Raw genomic sequence first — 15,444 nt, forward strand, 5'->3', positions numbered from 1 at the left:
TTGCAGCATTACGAACTTAGAAGCTTATCTGTCAGACTTGAATCTTTCTAAAATTTTAAGAAGCATTAACTTTTAGATCTTTACAAAGTTACTTATATATTGTTGGCCTTGGGAATGATTTCTTTTGGAAAATGGGTTATGAGTTGATGTTCTAATGGCTGGACAAGGTGGATCTGGTGGATCGGTTGGCTGGCGGGATCTGGGGTTTAGCTATGTGGGAAGCAGCTAGTGAGGCGCTAGGAACTGTTAGACATTAGACGACTGCTATGGGCTAACGAAACTGAACTGTTTCTGTTTCTGTGGCTCGGGTTATATTTTGGGTTAGTCACTCTGCTTTGTTGTAGTTTTTTTTCTTTTTTTTTTGATTGTTTTGTGCAGGGTCGCGTTTGATAACTGGTGGGCTATCGTTTGTTGATTATATAGAATATTCTTTCTTTTCATCGATTACATTTGTTATCTCCACATTCTTCTTGTGTGTGTGTGTGTGTGTGTTTTGTTGTTTTGTGTGTTATTTTCTTTTCTTATTATTTTTGTGTGGTGTCTGGCTGGGTGTGTTGTGTTGGTTTGTTGTGTTGGTGTTGGTGTGGACTAATCGGCGCGGCGAACTCACCTGAATATAAAGATGAAAAGGACGAGCAGGGAAAAGAAGACAGCCACATTGTCCATGGTGCGCAACATCACGAACAGTTGGCGCCGCAGATTGGGCATAAATCGGACCAGCTTTAGGATGCGAAGCAGCCGGAAAGTCCTTAACACGGACAGACCGGAGCCACCGCCGCCGGTACCATTGCCCACAAACTGTTGGCATATCTCAATGGCACTGCGAGGATTAATTAGTTACAAATCGTAAACACCATAAACCAAATACTTAGCTGAAAAGGACTTTCCTCTCCTCTCACTTACCTAAGGATCACAATGATGCCATCAAAGACATTAAACCCGTTGGCAATATACCGAAACGGACCCTCGGCCACCACCTTGAGCAACATTTCCACGGCAAAGATGCCGGAGAAGACAACATTGCTCGTCTCCACAATGGCGGTTAGCTCTGGCGGCTGGTTGTGATACTCAATGCCCATGGACAGCGTATTAATCAGGATAGCCAGCAGGATGCCCTGCTGAAAGTATTTGTGCTCCACCAGACGACGAATGTAGCGACGCACCCAACTGCAGACCCTCGACAGGCATCGATACACTGCGATCAGGCATCGCGTTGTCGGTGACCTATGACGCTGGCCGCGCTCATCCAGCGGCGACAGAGCGTTCTGGTAGAGATCATAGCAGCAGGCATAATCCTCCATGTAGTTGCCGGTGGGAGCATGGCTGTCCCGTCCACGGGACTGCGAATGTGCCTGCCTGGCCCGACTGCCAGTATTTCGGCTATGACTGGTTGTATTGTTATTATTATGATGATGATGGGAGCCATGCGATTGCTGCTGATGATGGTGCTCCTTGCGCCGATGGTTGGCGGTCTGGGTCTCACCGGGCACAACAACGGCCGACACGGTAGCAGGCTCCAGACTCTGGGCAGTTTCCGTACCCGTTGTGGCCACCACTCCACCTTCGGCAGAAGTCTGGCCCGTCTGATTCTGGCCAGCAGTCAGCGATCGTGGCTTGTGGTGTGCCTTCAAAGCCTCTGCGGTGTGGGGATCACAGCGAGCCAGGGATGTGTAGAAGGACTCCAGGGTACTCTGACCCGTGGGCAGGGCCGCCGAGAAGGCCACAGAGAAGGCCAGTAGCTCCTGGCAAGTCATGGCATCGTGAATGCCCAGCTCAGAGCAATCGGCATAGGGATTAGCAATAGTGCCGATGGTTTGCGGTAGATTCACCTGCAAGGAAAGGCACACACAAACACATTTGGGTGGAATCCTTTGGAGAATTGAGATTGTAAGGATCTTGTTACTTACCTGCCAGATGCTACCATCGCCAGCCTGGGTCATTTTCTCGGTGGAAAAGATATTGTTGCTCTTCTCTGTAGTTCCACTGGCGCTTGGTCCGCCACCGCTGACTCCACCACCATTGGCTCCATTCTGATTGTTGTTGCTGCCTCCACCGCCGGTGGTGTTGGATGCCGCCGCTGCTGCAGCCGCTGCTGCTGCTGCTGCTGCAGCTGCCGCCGTTCCTGCCACGGTGGCCACTGTGGTAGCCGCACCGGAGGAGCCACTGCCCACCGCTGTCACCACTGGATCCGCATTGAGGGCAGGCGGTGTGTGCAGGAGCACATACTCGTTGAACATCACCGAGGGCCGGCGACTGGCCGAGGTGGGCGGACTGAGGAAGCCCGAGGTGCACGGGTGATTCTGATGATGGAACAGTAACGGGGGTTATTATTGTTTCCCATGGAGGATATGTTTTACGGGGGATATGAAATGAAGGATAACGTTCAACGCAAACTAAATACCAGCTCTGATTATTGGGAATAACTCTAGCATACTGTACATCGGAGGACTAAAAAGGGTTTTGGTTTAAACGCACCTAGAATTGGAAAAGGGGTCTGTGGGAGCTTCTAAATATTTTTTTATTTATTATCTACTTTTTAGTGCATTACTTCAAAGCTGAGATGAAGTCTTTCAGAAGTATTTCCAATAAGTCAACATCTCAGGGACTTAAGTAGGATCTTAATATATAGAACATTATCCAACTATTGGATCTATAATGTATGTCAGTTCTTTTTAATTATAAACCTCTAATTTGTACAGCTTTCGAAACCTAATTCCCTGTCGATTTTAATCCTTTAACACAGCTCTTATATTTAGCCGGCCTTTTTTCGTAGGGGGGACAACAGGACAACACAGCTATATCCTATGGGGGCTTTAATGGGAAACATATGCACATATAGTATATAGATATATAGTATACGGGTCGAGGTGCTGTCTCCGCTCACAAACGGCATTTACATACGCAAACAAAACGAAATGATATAAATAATTAATGGGCATTTTGGCAGGACAATGGGCTGGAACAATGGTCTACGGATTTATCAATGGGACAATCAATTCGCTATATGTACAACCTATATACATATATATGTTTATATAGACAATAAAAAAAGCTATTCCAACTGCACTTAATATGCAAACGTATCGTTTATATCTACAATTTGTAAGTGTTTTTTTCTTTTCGGTTCGTTACATGGGCTTTAATGGGAATTGCAATTGTCAGGTTTACTTGTTAACCGGCTGAATGCCCTTGCCGATGGTCAGGTCAGGACATTGCCTACTTATTGGCAGGACATTCAGACTTCGGCGAGGCCGAAGCTAAATGTTTTGGGCTAATTTATAAATTATGCTAGATGCTGGCATTTTATACATACTATTTTACTGGATTTTTGTATATTTGTTTTGTTCAGTACCTTGCCTAAATTTCCCAACTGCAGCTATTTGCGAGGTTTAACATAACAGATATATGAGAGATTATTATTTATTAATTGTACTTAATTTTTATTTAGTTGTGGCCTCAAAAGGTGGTCTGTTTTTTGGGGAATTTTGAAATATTCATATATTGATTTGGTCTTTCTGTGGCTGTTAATCTTTACTGTTTTTTATTTTATAGATTTATTTTTGGTTTCGAATCGCTTGGGTGTTCTATTGAGTGGATCTGGGCTCTGATTGATATATCGCTTGATTCGAATATATACTCGATTATACTCACAATTAACTGATCAGAGTCGATCATTTGCTGAGGGAACTTGAGTAGTATTGTCTTCTGCTCGGCAGCACTACCCTCCGGCTTTAGTTGATGGTGAGCCGAACCGGATCCCGAGTTGGATTTCTTCAGGGAGGAGCTTCGGGGCAATCCATCGGGAGCCAACGATTGCTCCGTGTTGTCCGAGGAGGAGTGCAACTGCTGCTGATGCTGCTGCTGCTGCTGTTGCTGCTGTTGCTGCTGCTGATGTTGCTGCAAATGCTGTTGGTGGTGTGCCGAGGACATGGTCACACTGGCTGCACTACCATTGATACCATTAACCAGTGCCACGGTTGTACAGCTGGGACCACTGTTATTATTGTTGCTGTTATTCCCACCACCGCCATTGTTGTGGCCATTGTGATTGCTATTATTGTTGTTATTATTGTTGTTGTTGTGACTGCTAGCCGAATTAAGCGGCACCATAACGGTAATCATCTGATCCTGAATGCTGGACGGCTTGCGATTACTGTACTTGGGGCACTTGGGATGGTGGCACTTGATACGCGACGGCGAAAAGGTCAAATTATCGGCATTGGGGAGGAGTCCCTCCTTGCGCTGCTGTCGCTGGTACCTGATGTGGTGCAGTGGGTGGTTCCGCAGGTGGTGGTGGTGGTGGTGGTGGTGAGTGGGAGGTGGGTAAGAGTAAAAATTCGATTAGCGACACACATTTCACTGACAGTTCGCGGGGTTCACACACATGTCTGTACACAAAACATCGTGTTCTCTGTGGGGTTCGGGGGATTGAGGGAGAGAGATAGAGAGGTTGGTCATTGGGGTCAAGGGTCGGTTTGGTTCTGGTCGGGTTGGGTCGGAAAATAGGGGGGTGGGGGTTCCTTTGGGGTGGCATTTGCACGTGCACTCTCGTCTCCGTGTTCCATTGTACGTGCGCTCTCATCAGTGTCGGTGCCAAGTGTGTGTGTGTGTGCGTGTACTTAGCCATTAGACAGACAACAATCGCAATTACATAATTCAATCAAATGAACTAAGGACAACGACAGTACAAAAATGCAAATGATCCAAATTAACACGAGTCCCAGCTGTGGATTGAATGTTCCAAAACTCTGCTGGGATCTGTACTGGATGCTCTGTACTAAGACAAGGTAATGTTCGTATTTGAGAGAGTTGGAAAATGGGTCAAGCTATCTGCTGTGTGAGGTCACAGGTTCATCAATTCAAGTCGAATGAGTTTTTGAAGTCAGTACTTAAAGAAAAGTTCGTCTTGAAATAATTAAACATTTCTTTTAGAAACAAATTCTTAAGGCATTTCGCTTTCATACATATATATCATGATATATCAGTAGTTCATTCATGTCTTAAAAACTGTAATATATTTATTGATTTTTATTTAGTACAAAGCCACTTAGAGCTCGTTCAAGAGAACAGTATTCCCAGTCAAGTGTCTTGGAGAAAATGCTAATGGATGAGATCTGAACTAATTGTAGTCTATTAACTACCCATGGGGAATGCACTTCTTGTAGTCCTCAGAACTACAATTCTCCTAGCTCTGGTCTAGCTCTAGCTCTAGATTAACACTTTCAGCAATACACATTCATGCCCTGGCCAATAATCTCGCTGTTACTTGGTCTAATACTACACTATGTGCCAGGCTCTGAATCAGATGCAGGCATACAAACAAATTAAAACAACTTAATTTAAATTAAAACAATTCAAGAGGAGAAAAGGATGAACCGAAAACTGAGGAAACCTAATCGGAATAGTCCTTTAAATAAATTTAATAAAGATACATAATTAAAAAGAGAGAACAAAGTTAATTGGGAAATGCATTTTTTTGAGAAAAGGTAACTAAATTAACGAAATATATTAACAAACAGAGAGAAAAATTTATTGAAACTATCCTAAATTAAAATTAGAAAATATTAAATAACAAAATAATGAAAAAGAGGAATAGTTTTCTTTCAATGAAATATATTTTTTTGTTTAGAGAAGTAGACACTTCCTTCATCTTGGATTTTTACTTAGAACTTGTTTTAAGGAAATCGCAATGGATTGGGGAATATTCTCCATTTTCTCTGTTCGAATTTATCCTGAGCTTTTGGCCAAGAGATTTGTGAGTTAACTAATCGCTTTAATGGGTGGAAAATTAATCAATCAAGTGACTAATGCCTAGAGCTTTTACTCGATTTTTCTTTTTTTTAAGATTTTGCGGTTGATGGGCCAAAAAAAATACAAACATATTTACAGAGTGAGTTGTTAGGAGATAGAGAGACAAAGACATAGACAGAGAGAGAGAGAGACTTGGGAAGGGAACGGAAACCGGAAACCGGAAACTAAAAGTACGAAAAAAAGACATAATTGAATGAAATTAAAAGGTACAAGCAGCATACTTATATAATCTGTACTTCTTTAACATTCGTCTCTTGAAGCGCCGCCACAGGTGAGCAATATATTTCACGATCTCCGCATAACAGGTGGCCGGCTCCGAGTTATTCGTGCTGCTGGCCAAGGTCGATGTGGAGGTGTACCGTGCCCGCTCCTGTCGCATCCGCTCCATTTCCCGCTTCTTAGTCTCCGAAAATTGTGTGGCAATGACGACCAGGCACAGGTTGATCATGAAAAACGAACCAATCTGTGGATAGCAAAGAAAATATCAAAAATAAGTAAATATATATTCGAATGGAGAAAGTTTCGTGAATTGGGTAATAATAGCTTAAACTCATATATAACTTCTAGGAGAGTAAATTGTACTGACTATGAAATACCCTATTCCAACTTGGTTTAAAGAGTAAAAATAAATAAAAAATAAAGAATGGTCTTCAACTCGCATGGCTAGAAGGACTCCATTTCCACAATTACTGGGTATACACGCAAAGAAGGGAAGGAGGAGGGGAGAGGGTAGAATCGGTTCAGATTCGCGCCGGCAGGTGGCGCTTTGTAGTTGTTGGCAAAGTTTTCGCATTTCCGTTTAAAAGTTTTCGGTTTTCATTGCTGCCAGCGACAAATGCAAACTGAAAGTTTTTGTTCAGCCTTTGTTTATGCCACCCCACCTCTGCTCCTCCCAATATCAACAGCACACCGCCCCCGCTGATGGCTCCTTTGGGAAGGACCTTTTCAGCCAGCCACTTAAATTCAATTAGCTGGGGGATCGGCACCCAGCACCTGGTGGTCAGCGTAGGACTCACCAAGTCCGCCAAGACTGCGATCTTAACAAAAAACTTGAAATCACAAAAGTTCGAATTCCACCAACTCGGCGGATTAGTTTAAAACTAAAGCTGATGGAAAAAATTATTGCATAACCTGGGACAGAGATGAACCATAATAAATTCAAGCCAGAATTTAAATTAATACACTAAGACTATAAATAATAAGCAAGGAAGCTAACTGATTGATTTAAATTACAAATTTCTGTATGCTATTTTTTTGAACAAAGCAAAGTTTAAAAAATTCATATCTAAGCCAAAAATGTATTAATTTAATTTCGGAAACCTGTTCTATGTTAGTTTTTAGTAGAGTAAAAAATCTGCATACTCCATTTAAAATTTTTAAATTTTAAGTTTTTTGTTGATTTTTGAAAATTTGAACGATGTAACCCTTATAAAATTTTGAATAAATCGGTAAAAAAATTGTTTCTTCCGGGCATGGCCAGATCGATTCGGCTGTTGATGCTGATCATGACAATATATAGTTTATAGTGTCGGAAATGATTCCTTCACTGATTTTAAAGCCTCTGACTGAAACTATAATCCGCTTTAGTGGTGTAAAAAAAGATAAATAATTACTGAAAGTATAATCTCCTTAAACGGGTTAAAAATGATCAATTTAACTATATCCCAGTTACAATAAATATCACTGAACGTAGCACTTGTTTAAGATAGTAAAAGGAAAGATTATCCGGGGTCTGGGGGACTATGGTACGTATACGTGATATTCCATGTTGGTTGGGGCAATATTACGTATACGTAATGTTGTATTTGTGTTGGGTTTCAAAGTTTAATAGTTCCATAGCTAAGCCAAAAATGCATTAATTCTAATTCGGAAAGCTGTCCTGTGTTAGTTTTTGATAGGTTAATAAATCTGCATACTCAAAAAAAATCCAAATTTTTGTCGATTTTAAAAATTTTAATGATTATAAAATTTTGAAAAAAATTAAAAAAAATTTTTTTCATCCGGGCATGGTCAGAAAGATTCGGTTGTTTATGGTGATCAAGAATATATATGTTTTATGGGGTCGGAAATGATTCCTTCACTGATTTCTAAGCTTCTGACTGAAACTATAATCTTCCTCAAGAGCTTAAAAAATGTACCAGTTACAAAATAAATTACGAAAAATTATAATTGTCACACTATTATAAAACTAGTTTTAGATATTTAAAGTAAAGAATATCTTGCCAACATAGTTCCTCCAGCAAACAAGTACTATTACTTTTCAAAATGTTGTCCAACTTTAAATTGAAAACATATTTCAGAAACAAAGACCAGGCTTCTAATTTGGTACTCGTGAGACTTGGGGGAAAATGCATAAAACATAAATAAGCAATTTCCCTCCAATAGCCAGTCGGACATAGAGGGAGAGAGAGGGGTGGCAACAGGGTCTGAAAACTATTTGCATACCAAAAGTTGTTGGCAACAAGAGGAAAATCATTTTGCTCACGAAATGAGCAGCCACAAAGACAGAGCAAGGAGCAGGAAGCAAGGGGAGAGGACTGAAGGGCGGGTCGAGAAAACTTCAAACATAAATAATGAAATTTTCTCATGTGTGTCTTGTCCTGTATCTGGGAGTCTGAGTCTGTGTTAGTGTCAGTGACAGTGTCCGTGTCTGTGTCTGTGTCAGTGTCTGCCTGTGTGGCATAAAGGCTTTTAATTAGTCCAAGGACACCTGAGCACAAATCCTGCCATGCAAATGACAGCACAACAGACTGGAGTCCACTCGAAGATGGCACTGGCCAAAAGTGGACAGTTGCTGGCCAAGGGAAACTGTGGGGTCTATTTGACTGCAACGGGTGCGGGTGAAGTGGGGAAAAAGTAGGAGCAGTCCCCTGCTGTCGTGTCTGCTGTATGCGTTTGCAACATGTTGCCAGCGCAGCATCAAGAAATTCATAGCATTTTTCGTAGACAAACTTTGGCCGGCCTCTCATCGTCCGCTTCCCCTCCTCCTCCACTGGCCATTCGAGTTGCGTGTGTGGCCATAGTTTAAAAGTAATTTACTTATTTACATTGCCAAATTGCTTTAGCATACTTTCGGCCAACAATTGCCGCACCTCGAGCCCAGCACCACCTTCCCCACTTGCAGCTTCGGCAGCTCAATTAGTCTAGGAAAGTCGGCCTGTGCCAGGTTGAAGCCACTTTAAGCCCTCGGTCCGCAATTAAATATTCAATTCGTGATCAAAGCGAGCCAGACATGGCCTCTGACCCGTGACCCGTAACCCGCTAACCCACTGACCCCCGCCGACCCATCGGAGCACTCACCACAATCAGCAGCACAAAGTAGATCCAATCCCAAAAGCTGTGCGCATCCTGCACGTAATACATTATGTCCGTCCAGCCCTCCAGTGAGATGACCTGCAAATCCAACAAATATTTCACCATAATTAGCGTGTGCTGTACAAAAATATATGTAAATATATATTTTACGAGTGTATGCAAAAAGAGGTATTAAGTTGGGGCAGATGGCGAGTGTTTTACTGTTCACGCCACATAACAATTAGATTGCCTGACAGGATCGGACCACGTCACGTATACGCAATGTGGGACTAAAGCGATGAGGAGCATACAGGTGAAACGAGGACACTGCTTTACTCGAATAAAGTCAAACTTTTGCCTAACTAACTACTAAAACTTAAAGACTTAAAAACACTTGTTCACTCTATTCAAAACTATTAAAAACTAGTTTGAGTTGGATTTTATATACATAGTCTTTTCAGTGGCACAACAATCTCTCCAAGATGAGCATTAATAATGGAGTGCCCCCCCTTTTGAGCCATTTGGGCCACTTAAACTCCATCGAATGCTGGGCAATTCATCACGCCCAAAACTCGACATGCCGAGATCCTAAGCTCCCCCCATGGTCATGAAATCGATGTTGTTGCTCCACTTTCTCATGTTCGAACCGCCGCGCAAATTCGCTATTTGGTTTCATAGCTTAATGTGCACTTGATTTCGGCTTAATTACATCATTTGACCTGCATATCAATTGATTCGCTTGCGGTGTGCGCCATGTAATTGGCGTATCAATTAAGGCCTCGGGCCCCCGAGGCGGAGTCCATTTCCAAGTGGTGGGAGGGCATCCATTTCGGCATCACTTTCGGCATCATCGCAATATCACCCTATCACCATCACCATTTCCCCCGCTTCAAATGGAATGCAAATTTGCTGGCGTTTGTTTTGTTAGTTTAGGGGAAAACAGGGACTAGGGAGTTTTCCTGGGTGTCACTATCGTCCACATCGAATTAGCATGCAACATTTTGTTGTTTCTATTCGCAGATTGACGCCTGTTGCTATTTGTTGAACAAAGTTGAGCGCTAATTGCCAACTCACAGGGAACAAGGAACAAAATTCATTTGTATTTTAGGGTAAGTCAATTGCTAAAAGGATAGGGATCATATATATGGTATTTGAATTGGGAAACTGACAGGCGATCGACCAGGGACTTGTATAGATTTTTAAACATTTGTTTTCCAGTTTGATCCAAGGTAGGTATTTAAACAAATCTTTGCTTTTTGTTTAAGCTTTAAATGTAGTTAAAATCTGTAAGAAAAGTGATTAAAAACTCACCAGAAATATGGCCACCCAGGCCATACCGATGTTATCAAACGAAATCGTGCCCTGAAAGGGATTCTCGCCTTTCGGCATACAGATGGTATAGTACTGGTTCCAGTTGACGCAGGACGTGTTCGTCGGCTCATTCAAGTCAAACAACTTGGCCTCCTCTGCGGTGGATGAGCAGGAGTGCCAATGGAGGTACAGTTGCCGTTTTGGTACAGAGAAAAAAGAGAGAGAGAGAGAATGAGAAAGAGAGAGAGAGAGGGATGAAAGCGGAAAGCGTATTGTTGTAATTGTGATTGCTTCGGTTACTCGGGCTGTCATTAAGCGACAGCGAGAGGGCAATTAAAAATGCCATCAAATTTGATTACAGCGCAATTTGCACTTCATTTAGCTTTAAAGTTAATGTAATTGAAGACGACCGGGGATGAGGTTGGATAACGAGTTGGGGATGGGAATTGGTCAGGATATAAAACTTACCATTGCAGACCAGTGAGCCGATGCGATATGGCGGAAAGTTGCCACAGAGATGCATACCCGAGTCGTTGGGCGTGGAGCAGATGTAGTCTTGATCCTTGGAGAATTCATAGTACTGCGACACGCTAGAGGGTGTGATGTGTACAGAGAGAATTGGGAGAGTCATGGGATGCGATCAGTCAGTATAGATTTGAAGAACATCCAGCACACAAATAAACAAAGTGTACGAAAGAGAAGTTCACACCAGATGGAGAGATAGAGAATTAGAGAGAGAGAGAGAGAGAGAGAAGGAAACAGAAAAAGAGAGATCACACGTAATAGTGAGAGTGAGAGTGAGAGAGAGAGAGAGGAAGAGAGAGAGCACAAAGAGAACAATTAATAATCGTAATCCGTATTCGTAGTTCCATTTAATCTGTATGTTCAATGCGTATTGTATAGACATTTACATCAATATTTACGTAGAGAGATGTGTACAAATAAATAAAGCAAGTATATGATCGGATAAGTCAATTTTGATGGTGCTGAGTTTCGTGTCTTTCACTCACGCTCACGCGTGACTCAAAGCTACACGAGAACATTCAACTAATTAGAGTAAGAGACAGAGAATGCCAATTTGTGAGGCAAAAGAAAAGGCTAATCAGAACTAAACAGAGAGTGACAGAGTGAGACACGGTTGACCAATGCAAGACAGAGACAGATAGTGAGCGGGTGAGCAGGTGAGCGAGTAAGCGAGCTAGCGAGAAAGAGCGAGAGCAAGTGACAAGCGAGCGAGTAAGAGGAAGTGGCAAGCGCAGGAGAAACAGAAACAGCTTTCAGGGAGTTAAGCCTGTAAACGGCTTAAGACAGAGAGAGAGAGAGATAGAGAGTTGAAGAGAAAGAGACAAGAAATAGATCTAGCTAGCAACAGAACGAGCGATTAAGCAAGAGTGCTGTTAGCGCAAGTTAGCGGAAGGTACTTGCTCAAAGCCAAAGTACAGTGAGACACAACTGTACCGGAAAAGCGAGAGTGAGACATAAGCGAGCCACAAAGCGCAAACTAACAAAAAAGAAAATACAAAAAAAAAAAAACCAAGAAGAAGGGCAACAAAAGAGTCAGAGGCATTAAAAAGAGGAGGGGGTAGAGGAACCAGGGACTGGGACTGGGATTGGAACCGAGAGGAAAAAGACTACACACTCGTAAAAAAGGAAATGAAAACGCCAAAGCAATTTAAATTAAACGCGCAATGTTGCCACAAAATGGCCGACGCCGGAAACTCGCGACTTCAAAAAATGTCTGCCTCAACCAAGTGTCAGCGTGTGCTGTGTGTGCTATGTGTGTCTCTCTGTGGCGCTTCGCAAGTGTGCCTGTTTGTGTGCGTCCCTTCTGCCCGTGGTATGCGTGTGACAATAAAATGTGTTTAATATGCACGTGCAAGCACGGCACTGACAGCAGGGCATACCGGAAACGGGGCCGAGAGGAAGTGGAGACACCGCAAGTGAATTTTGAAATATTCTCAGCTCGCATTTTCTCTACGATTTTTTTATACTCCCACCTGTTTTTTTTTATTTATTTTTGCACAGTTCGCAACAATTCGCACGCTTCCCAATGTATGCAAAACTTTATGGAGTTGTATATGTATGTGTGTGTGTGAGTGTGAGAGTATGGTGTATGTAATTATTGTACTTGATTCGCTTGTGTGTGTGTGAGAGGGAGGGGTAGCGAATGGAGCAGGGCAGCTTTAAATACCTTTGCAATAGAAACTGATGGTTTTTCCTGTAAAAAGAGTTCAGCTTACAAGAGATACACGTACATACGCACACACAGACAGCAAAGGGGGTTAGTGCGGGTATAGTGTGTGCGTGTGTGCGCGTGTGGCTGCTGTGTGTGTTTACCGTACTGCAGCGTACTTTGTGTGTTTGGTGTCTCTATGTGTTCGTGTTCGAGTTCGTGTTTGTGTGTGTGTGGACCCGAAATGTTGTTTAACTTGGTGAGTAAACAATCAACAAATTCAAGAGAAAAATAAAAAAAAGTGCTGGATTGTCAAGGATTTTGACTCTTAAATACCCAGCATTTGAATTCAAAGCAATTTTTAAGTGTTTGCTATCGTCTAAGATAAGTGTAACTTACTAAAGTGCATTACAAAAAAAAAAAAACAGAAATAATAAAGCAAATGGGTTTATGATATGTTTCTTTAATTTTATCAAAACCTCTCTTGACTTTACATCATTTATTTATCATTTTAAAGGTATCAAACCTTATGAAGTTAATTTCCAGATATTATAGGAATCTGCTTTTCTTGAAATGAAATCAGAGGGTGTGGAGGGTGCTTTACTGCTTTTAGAACCAATGGAAACGAACAAGTATCAATATTAATTTCCGCTCAACTAGATTATTAATTAAAGTTCGCTAATTCTGCAGTAAACTTTTGCATCGTTCGGATGGAAATTGGAATTGGATAGAGCATTATGCTAAATCCATCGCCAGTGAAAGCAGCTAGAAAACACTTTTCGGGTTGGTACATACATATATGGATGTGTGCTGTTGCTAATTGGTATGCTTGTTATTTTGGCTGTTTGTGTGTGTACTCTACGCTCCCGAAACATGTCATATTTGTGTGTTGAACCCCAAAAACAATGATGCGAACGAAAACAGAAAATTGCAAAAACGAAACCCAAAATTTTGGCAAATGCAACGCAAACAAACACACAGGGGCAGCCCTGCCTCTTCTGACCCCGATTCCCTACATAGTACATATATATATATATATATATATGGGTGTGTGTATTATAAACTGTATGTGTGTGTGTGCGTGTCGGTGTGGTTTGGTTGGCAGTTGAGTTGAGATCAGGTTCAAGTGGTGCCACACCAACAACAGCAACAGCAACAACTCTAGACGACGACAACAGCAACAGGAACAGGAGCAACAACACAAAATAGGGGAAAGGGTGAGCGTACATCAAGTGAGCTGGCTAAAAATATATGAGTACTATAAAAATATATGGGATATACGAGAACGAGAACGACAAGGGGGTTCTAGAAAAGCAAATAAAATGCGGCTTTGGACGGTTTAAGACAAGCAGTTAGTTTAACTGGTACAGTTGTGCTCAGTGGTTAAGGTCGATAGTGGCAGTGAGAGTGAGTGGGTCAGATATACACAAAAACATATATATATATAGTGTAAGAGGGGTTGAGAGAGCGGGATAGCTAGCTAGCTACTCGGTTTGCTGAGTGGTTGTCTAGTTTAGCTTAGTTTAGTTCAGGTTAGTTCAGTTTAGTTTAGTTTAGTTTAGTTTAGTTGATATTTAGTATAGCTTGGTACTTCGTATATATATGTATATATATTCATATATCTTCAAATATTACTAAGACAAACAGAAAGAGAGACAGATAGAGAGTTAGCAGGTAAGAGGTCAAAGATGTTAAAACAAATCGTTTTTTGTATTATATCGTATATAAATGGCCAAGTATTATCTAAGACGAGTATTTATAGATATGCACATCTACGGACAGAGTGTGTGGCGACTAACGAACAGGGGTGTGTGAGTGTGTGTGTGTCGGGGAGCCAGGTGTGTGTGTTTGTGTGAGAGAAAAAGAGAGGGCAATACAGGTTAAAGATTGCCCAGAAGAATCTGGACAATTGGCCAGCGTCTTTGTCATTGCTTAAAAGGTTTCTTTATATTCCAAGGATATTATTATTATTTATTAAAACTATATGGCAATGACAAAGGCGCTTAAGAAAAATCTCTTGAAGGACCTTTTCAGAGATCGAGAAAGAGGCAGAGAGAGGTAACGAGCTTGGGCCAAAGAGAGAAGAATCTCCACTTTGTAGCACTTCAGCTAGTGAATAATAATGGGGATTGTATTAAACTTGGAACTTTACAGGGTTAAGATCTTAGCTGGCGAAGAAAGAGAGGCAAAGACTTAGATATATATAGAGAGAGAGAAAGAGATATATAGATAGAGGCTAGAGAGAGATAGCGGCAAGGGTGAGGAGGTTACATTGATATCAGTAGCTATAGACAGAATCTAGTTGGACTAGCTAGTAGACGGCTATTAGAATCTGTTTTGTGTTAACTAGGTCTTCTGTTGGTATTGGGTGTGGGTGTGGGTGTGTGTGGGAGTGTGTCCAAGTGTGTGTGTAAGTGTGGGTTAAGTAAAGGGGGGAAATAAATCATTTTATCTTACGAGTTAACACGGACTCGAACTCTGTACACTTCAGGTAGTCCCCTGTAAACAAAAAATTTGTTCCCGGTATGATTTTTGTTTTTGTTTCATATCATCTGCTTTTGTTTGTTATTTTATTTAAGTATTTATTGTATTTGTATTTGTCTTGTAGTATGTTAAATTTATTTTAAGCATTGTCTGCTTCTTGAAGAAAACTTAAAGCTCGAAACATAAAGGAAAGAGTTGTGGGGGGGCGAGAATAATTCAGCTTTTAGAAATACAGATTTTAGAATTCAGATATCTTCACTTTCGCTTGGCTGCCAATTCGGATATAATTTGTTGTTCTCTTTACTGTTTTTTGGTTACATTTTGTCAGAACTAAACACAAATCGAAGAAACGAAAACTGGAAAAGAACATA

The 15,444-nt window shown here is 41.6% G+C and overlaps 1 protein-coding gene across 17 annotated transcripts in view; it reads right to left on the bottom strand.

The window, feature by feature from the left end:
• Ca-alpha1T (Ca[2+]-channel protein alpha[[1]] subunit T) overlaps positions 1–15,444 on the bottom strand; it is a 132,532-nt gene that overhangs the window by 19,823 nt on the left and 97,265 nt on the right. For 3 of the 17 annotated variants that reach the window (XM_086836162.1, XM_086836169.1, XM_086836163.1), the window contains exons 8-17: positions 15,047–15,088; positions 10,885–11,006; positions 10,417–10,571; positions 9,112–9,204; positions 6,033–6,274; positions 3,652–4,258; positions 3,353–3,376; positions 1,908–2,300; positions 904–1,829; positions 611–820 (exon numbers count right to left, since the gene is read on the bottom strand). In XM_086836162.1, the coding sequence (XP_086692288.1) occupies positions 611–820; positions 904–1,829; positions 1,908–2,300; positions 3,353–3,376; positions 3,652–4,258; positions 6,033–6,274; positions 9,112–9,204; positions 10,417–10,571; positions 10,885–11,006; positions 15,047–15,088 (2,814 nt within the window). Of the gene's footprint in view, positions 1–610; positions 821–903; positions 1,830–1,907; positions 2,301–3,352; positions 3,377–3,651; positions 4,259–6,032; positions 6,275–9,111; positions 9,205–10,416; positions 10,572–10,884; positions 11,007–15,046; positions 15,089–15,444 lie in introns of those variants that run through there. The other 14 variants (XM_086836170.1, XM_086836176.1, XM_086836168.1 and 11 more) reach the window with 9 other exon arrangements.

This window comes from Drosophila serrata, unplaced genomic scaffold (genome assembly GCF_035046125.1).
Source record: "Drosophila serrata isolate PLE 108 unplaced genomic scaffold, ASM3504612v1 contig_276, whole genome shotgun sequence".
Classification (NCBI taxonomy): Eukaryota; Metazoa; Arthropoda; class Insecta; order Diptera; family Drosophilidae; genus Drosophila; species Drosophila serrata.